We start from the raw sequence: 7147 nt of genomic DNA on the forward strand, positions 1-7147 counted from the left end.
CAAGCAGGAAGGAAAGCATCACGCCACAAAGGATTCCGAGTTCAAAGTTCTCCAGTAATCCGATGGTAATGGAACTTCAGATCCAGCAGCTCTCTGTCGGCACTTGATTGTCAGCATCTCTAGTTTTCCTTCCACTGAAAGCGTAATACTGGGAATGACAAGCGACATGGTCTCAAAAACGTACTTAAGCACGCTTTTTATGGTACTACTGCTACGTTTGCTTGCTCGATGGCATCTATATTTCAGTCATTGGAAATATTTCAAGGCAGAAATGATAAGGAATTTCTCGATAAATAATTCCGAGTCCAATACGGCAATATGAGCCGCTCGTCCAATCAGAGAGTTGGTATTAGATGGTAGGGCGTGGTGAACGTCATAACGGACAAAAGTAGGCGTGCCCGATGGAGAATTGACTATTGGAGAGATGATATTAGAGACCATTTCTCGGTATGCTGCCCCTGAAAGATACGAAACAAAACGCATGTGAGGGTACATAATAAATCGATTTTCAAAGGAAAAAGTGTCAAGTCAGGACTTTCTGTTCGTCTGGGTTATCAAGAATTGGGCATAAATACCCTGTACGTTGTAGTAAGACATATGTGAGCCATTCAGAACTTTCATGAACCCTATTTCAATTCACCTTCGAATTAGGTGACATAAACCATTGTTATCCTTATTATCGGTGAGTAGATATACACACAAAAAAGTACTGTGAAGTGGGTTGCCCCTAATTTCTGAATCAACTACATTGCTCTGCTCCGAAAGATTTCCATAGACCGAGCCATGAAAGGAAAACGAGAGAAAAATAAGCCAACCATGATAAACCCACGGGGCTTTGGGTCATTTTAAGAAAAGGCTCACACTAGGCATTATCGTAAAGAACAGCAGGTAACCCATGGAAATCGTCGGCCAATTCCGTTCCTAACGAAGTAATGGTTTTCACCGGTTTCACACCAGTCCCAAATAGATGAATAATGGATTCGCCCTTCCCTAACTTGTAGATGTGCCACAATCGGATCATTAGCTGAGAGAAAGTAAGGAACCAAGATCAGGGGCTCTGAGGGTGCCAAGAATGCTTTGGTGCGAAGAACTGTTCAACGACGGGGATGGCACTTACCCGTGACGGAATTGTCCTTGGCTGCCGCCTTACACAGTTCGATTCTGGCCGAATGCCATGGAACATATCGATCCTGGGTGGAACCAGCTAAAAGAACATGGCGGAACTTGTGTAAGTTCGACTGGAGCGACAACCGATATAAGAAGGTCTGGCGGATATCCTGAGCGTCTTTGAGCGATAACTGATGAAGGGAGCCGGATTTCTTCCATTTTTGCATCACCCACATACCTAGGATTCAATTGACTGTTGAAGCTTTTCCAAAGCAATTTATCGACTCTTGATTTTTTTCGTGAGTCTTACCCATGTTAACTAGTCCGGAATTATTGTAGAGGGTGCCGAGATGAGGCCCGGAAAGCGAGAGGTAGGTGTAGAATTTGGTCACTAAATGTGACACTTTTGGTCGGGATATCGCAGATCTGATCAAGATACAGCCCAAGGAATGCCCAACGAACGAAATGCGGGAAGGGATAGATGCCATTGGATAATTTGCAACGTGCTGAAGGATCTCATCTACCAAGCGATCCGTCATGGTCTCGAAACTGGAGAAGGTATCACCCTGCAATGAAAAATGGAAAGAATCAAGAATTCGTGATATGAGTTGCTTTATTCCACAAGAGATTATACCTAGTTTCCAAAATTCATACCTGGTTGACTTCTGACATGAGGAAATCCATATTATGACCGGGCAGAGCCATTTCTAAGTAGGTTTTAATAAGTCTGAGATCCGCCGAATTCCCGTCCAAACCATGGACGCACACAATCAAATGGACTTGCCGCGGATTCAACAACCGAGTTTCCTTGGTCAAATGGAAGTAAGGCACAAACGATGGAAAACGAGATAGGTCACTAAGATTTAAAAAAACAAAAAAAACGTGATTAGATCACGTCGATTTCAGTTGGCCATGAACTCATATATTTGATATATTTGTGATCGAAAGGAAATTTTATTTACCTATAAAGAATCCCCGGAAAAGTAACCAGTTTCTTGAATTCCTCTTTAGCTTTAATAAAGTTAAGTGTTTGATCTCCAACCATCGAGACCAATCGCTGCAGAATTCGCTCGTGATGTTGGCGGAAATCGTTGGAAAGCATATCCTCACCGATTGCAGTATGATCGAAATGTCTAGGGCTTAGTTTCCGACTAAAACAAATATCATCAACATAAACGGACTGTTCACCTATAATCATATCATTCGCATAATTGATGTTCCATGTACAATTACCTCGAACTCCGAGGCAAAGTCTTTGTTTCCATGCAATCTCCAGTCTGTTCCATTACGAAACAGTTGGTTCGAGTGGCATCTTCTGGATCCTCGTGTCCCACAAGTTTTTGAGTGCGATCCACGTGTTCCGTCAGGTGTTTCTGATGCCTCAGCTCGAGTCTGGATAAGGACGACGAGCTCGACGGAGGAATACTGGGTTGCTCGCTAATCTCCTTGACTTTTCTCATAATTGGCATTGTTCCACCCCCTCCTCCTCCCTCTCCAAGTCCTGTGCCATTAAGGAGGCTCTCTTCACGAGAAGCCCCATTGACCTTTGAAGAGGGAACACTTGACAAGTGCGTGTCTAATTTATGCTGCTGCAAGGTGTCTTCGTATTGAGACATCCGCTTGGTGAAGCGTTCCTCCAATGACCGCTGGATCTTCATGGCCCGCTCTTTCCTCAAACTGGACACAGCCTCGTCGCAATTCTTCCTAGGGGGATCACGGAATTGCATTGGGGGAGGAGGAAGTGTATTCCCTTGTCCCCCTGAGCCCTTGAGGCCTTGGACCAGTTTGGGAGCACTTAAGGTCTTATCCGAATCCTCGTGGCTCTTCTTACTCAATTCGGAGTCTGCCTCGCTCTTATCGTCATCCAATGGCTTGAGTTCGAGGGCGTCTCCCTCGCTCTGCTTTCGTGACCTAGGTCGAAGCTCGTCGGGGAACTTTTCGGAGACCTCCTCGGATTTGGCCCGAGGCCGTTGTTGAATGAGCCTTTCTCGGTGGGTGGAGCGGCTTTTCTGACGGACCTCATTCAATTTCTTACTTAAAGCTTCCTGGCTCTCTCGTATGGACTTGAGCGATCCCGCTGGATGATTGCCCCCACTTGACTTGGATTGGAAACCACTTGCCAAGGGTTCTTCAGCAGGGTCTCCTTTGCTCAACTCCGTCTTACCGTCAACACGACTGATGGCCGTGTCTTCGTCCTCAGGTTTATTAATATCACTCGTTGGAGATGAGTCAGTGTCAGTGGTTTTCATCAAAGTATCTTCCCCATTGAGCGAAGGTGAGTGGTTCGCCTCGGAAGAAATATTCTCATTGGCATTTGAAGGATTGTCTTCTTGGATCTCCTTTAGTTTGGCCACCGCTGGATCTGAAGGCTGTTTTTGAAGGGAAAGATGCTCCACTGTCATGGATGGCATCGATTGACAGCTGTGGGAATGCTTCATCCCAGCCACTTCATCAGGTTCCTCCGCCAAATTATATGGAACACTGGCACTCCACTCCAAATGAGAAAAGCCATTGATATCGTTCTCCTTGGTGGTTTCATTCACAACCTTAGCATTCATATCAGCGCGATCAGTCCCCGAGGACGACGAAGATGGAGAGATGGCTCCAGCATTTGGCTTCTGAGACGAGCGCACGCCACCTAAGGCTGTTTGATTCAAGGATCTGAGAGAGCCTTCATCCAGAGCCAAGAAACGTGCGGCCACTGGATTGGATTTAAAATTGAATGGATCTTGGGGCGAGGATTTTTGCTTGGGAAGGGATTCTTGAGAAAAATATCCCGAGGACAAGGTGAGCTGCTCTTGCTTTTCTGAATTGATGCTTCCCGCTTCAGACTTAAGGTGAGCTGCTCTTGCTTTTCTGAATTGATGCTTCCCGCTTCAGACTTGCAAATCTTTGCCTAAAAAATCATGAACATGTGAGGAAAGGTAATTCCAATTTTGTCGGACACAAAAAACAGGACAACCAACCTTTTCTTCTAGTTTCTTTATGGACGGCACAGACGAGGGTCGTCGGCCTTTAACATCTGCCAACGAGTTGATATTCATACTACTACTACTAGAGGACATGGTTTCTGGGCTTTGATTTGTGGTTCCTCCCTCCACGTTCTTTATATCACTAAGACTATGCCTTCGCCCACGACCACCCAAGATTGGTTCGGCTTGATAGATGTCCTCGAAAATCACCGGGAGAGTGGATACGTCGCCGTCCATGTCCGGACACGAAACAGGCAATTTGGGCATGAGCGAGAAATAACGCGAATTCCGGACGGTTTCTGCCGTTTGGGCGTACGTCTGATAATTGGGTTCGAAGCAACCCAGAGCTGAGGTACGAGGGTTCTCTATGACAAAGAAAGCTTCGGAAAATCTTTTCACCTGAAAATGGAACAAATAACGGGGGGTTGGTCATTTTTCTTCATTGAGCCATTGGGCCTTTCTCTTCAAGAGATGCCTTATTTGGACTGGATTGGGCTCGAGATTGGTGATAAAGAAGTACTTGGCGGACTTAATCTTACCCGATGGAGGTGGTGGATTCGAGCCAAATGCTGCAAGATCTGAGGTTTATTGGTAAATGCCTTAAGGAACGAGTTCCAAAGTAGGACAATCTCTCCACAAAGTTGGGATATATCACTGTTGGCCATGGCCAGAAAATCGTCCTCTGAATCGACTGTCTGTAACATAATGGTCGACCTCGTCAATGACTCAAGAAGCTGCAAACTACTATAGAGAATATTGAACGTGAATATGAGTCAAAAGAAGCAGGTTTCCTACATGAGGAGAGAAATATATGTATATATATATACATGACTTTTTCGATTGTAAGAATCCAAGAGTGCAAATATTTCTTATTTCTTATGTCGAAAGGAAAACATGTCAGTCGTTTGATAAAACTTTTAAATCCAAAATGATGCGCTAACTATTTTTGAGCAAAGCTGATACTGGAATCAATCAAGTAGCCAAGTAGAACTGTAAATTGCCATGCGACTCACACTAAAGATTAAAATGAATTATGAGAGATTGAGATCAGGAAATTTGCATAAATTTAAAATTCTGAGCAGATGTCAACCTTTAGTCCAAAATAAGATATTTTGTTGACATCCGAAGAACCTGAAAAGCAGAGAAGCAAGCGAAAAATCTACGCAAAAATGAACAAGTTACCAAATGCCAGCGGGATCTTTCCCATCGTTCAGCAATTTCCGCAGCACTCCTCGGAGCCATCGATCCATGCGGGCTCAATCCCGAATCATTTTGGTAGCGGAGCATTCGTATACGGCTTTGACATTCCTGAACATTTAATCATGGACACAAAATGTATTGCTACACATAAATTGCACATACCGAGATCATTCCCACAATATCTTTCCCGTCCCCCCCCCCTTCCCTCCCTCTGACTTAGTTGAGAGGTTTCGCAAAGTTGTACATCAATTCTTGAAGATAAAATTTGTCATTTTTCTCGGTAAAGTATTCATGATTCTCGCCCAACCTAGGCATATGGAAATGACCTTTAGTTGAATGTTCCATATGGTTTCACCAGCTCATTAGCCATTCATGGCATGTATTTCGGAAATATAGGGCGAACCTCTGGCTGCGCATACTGTACATAGAAAACCTTTTCATTTAGTCGCTTTGAAAGGGCCTAATTGGAGCTTGCGGGGATGGCAATCCAAGGACGCCGCACGCCATCTTTCAAGCGGGTTTTCTAAGTTTACAAAACCCATGGCGCAAGAAAGATACTGCTTTGATTAACTTGCTCAGATGAGGTTTAATGAGATCCCATTGACTAGATACCCTCTCATTTGTGGTTGTTGGTTCTTCTTATGAAGAGAATGGAACGGGAAGAGGGGATATCGTACCTTGGCTAAATCTGACAAATTGGAAAGACGTTTGGCGCAGTCGTTCAGATTAATCTTGGACCTTTCCGCTTCCGGAAGCAGATTCGAGAACTCGAGGTGATAGCATTGCAAGCTCTCATAAGCACCAAGCAATAACGAGCAAACCTCGTGGTGGACTTTTCGAGCTGAACTCAATCGGGCGCCATTCTCCAAGCAATTCTTTCCTTTCTGCAATTGGTCAAGCATGGATATGCCAGAATTAGAGGCCATTTCATTCAATAAAGAGTAATGTTATTAGCTTGAAGGTGATTAGTACCCCAGGAGGTGGTCCAAAGAAAACGGTCTCCATGGTGGAACCATTGCTCATTTGTTGGTGAGCCTGCTGTTGTTGCTTGTGGTTGGTCTTCTTGGAGTCCTTTTTGTTGGATTTTCCGTTGGAAGTTATCGAGGATGTGGAAGACGAGGAGGGAAAGCTGCTCAAGGAGGATTGCTGGTTGAGCTTGTTATTCTGCATGGCTGGTGAGGATCGAACGGAGCTGGAAAGTAGCAAAGGAAATATTGCTTCAGTATCTCATTTCATTTCACATCATACAAGACACATCCATTTGATATGACATGCAAGATTGGAACAAGCAAAGTTCAAGATCAAGTACCGACCAAATGACACGAACCTGGAAGAAAACTCTTTCTCCCTAGACATGAGCAGTTTGTGGAAAAATGAGAGCAAATCCATGGCTTTCAGAAACCTTTAAGCGCCATTTTTTTGACGTGTAGTTGAATGAAAAAGAATGAAAAAAATCAGGGGCCACAGATGACAGGTTCAAACATGCGATGGTCGGAGAAAGGCAACTTTCATCAGAAGAGTTTTTCTTCGGGGACCTAAGATGGCACGATTGAAAAGGTATCTACTGGAACACAAGGATGAGGCGAACAGCTTCTCGATTGATATACTTACCGATTTTGCATAAGATTAAGAACATTCTTCCTATGATAGGAAAAATAAAGAATTATTTTTGGAGCATTTGTTGATCGCCTTCTTAAGAGGATCAAGGTGCCAAATTACCAAGCCATATTCAGTGTACATTCGTTTAACCTTTAATTCTCCGTAGAATTTATGTAAAAATTAAAAAATAGTATACAGCCATAAAACCGTATGTTTGAAGTTTCGATGGAAGGTTGAGCAATCCCAAAAGTTAGTGTAGAATTTCGGCT

The 7147-nt window shown here is 44.0% G+C and overlaps 1 protein-coding gene across 1 annotated transcript in view; it reads right to left on the minus strand.

Annotated features, from left to right (window-relative positions):
- Window positions 1-212: 212 nt before the first annotated feature.
- Window positions 213-7147, minus strand: part of LOC131885107 (protein FAM135A-like) — a 20887-nt gene continuing 13952 nt past the window's right edge. Inside the window, 13 exon segments of the mRNA XM_059233046.1 lie at window positions 213-458; window positions 1118-1345; window positions 1418-1673; window positions 1762-1963; window positions 2070-2258; window positions 2341-3941; window positions 3944-4003; window positions 4074-4478; window positions 4619-4774; window positions 5262-5387; window positions 5957-6163; window positions 6252-6471; window positions 6891-6920. Of these exon segments, the coding sequence (XP_059089029.1) occupies window positions 247-458; window positions 1118-1345; window positions 1418-1673; window positions 1762-1963; window positions 2070-2258; window positions 2341-3941; window positions 3944-4003; window positions 4074-4478; window positions 4619-4774; window positions 5262-5387; window positions 5957-6163; window positions 6252-6471; window positions 6891-6920 (3892 nt within the window). The 3' untranslated portion in view covers window positions 213-246.

The sequence above is a fragment of the Tigriopus californicus genome, chromosome 8 (genome assembly GCF_007210705.1).
Source record: "Tigriopus californicus strain San Diego chromosome 8, Tcal_SD_v2.1, whole genome shotgun sequence".
Classification (NCBI taxonomy): domain Eukaryota; kingdom Metazoa; phylum Arthropoda; class Copepoda; order Harpacticoida; family Harpacticidae; genus Tigriopus; species Tigriopus californicus.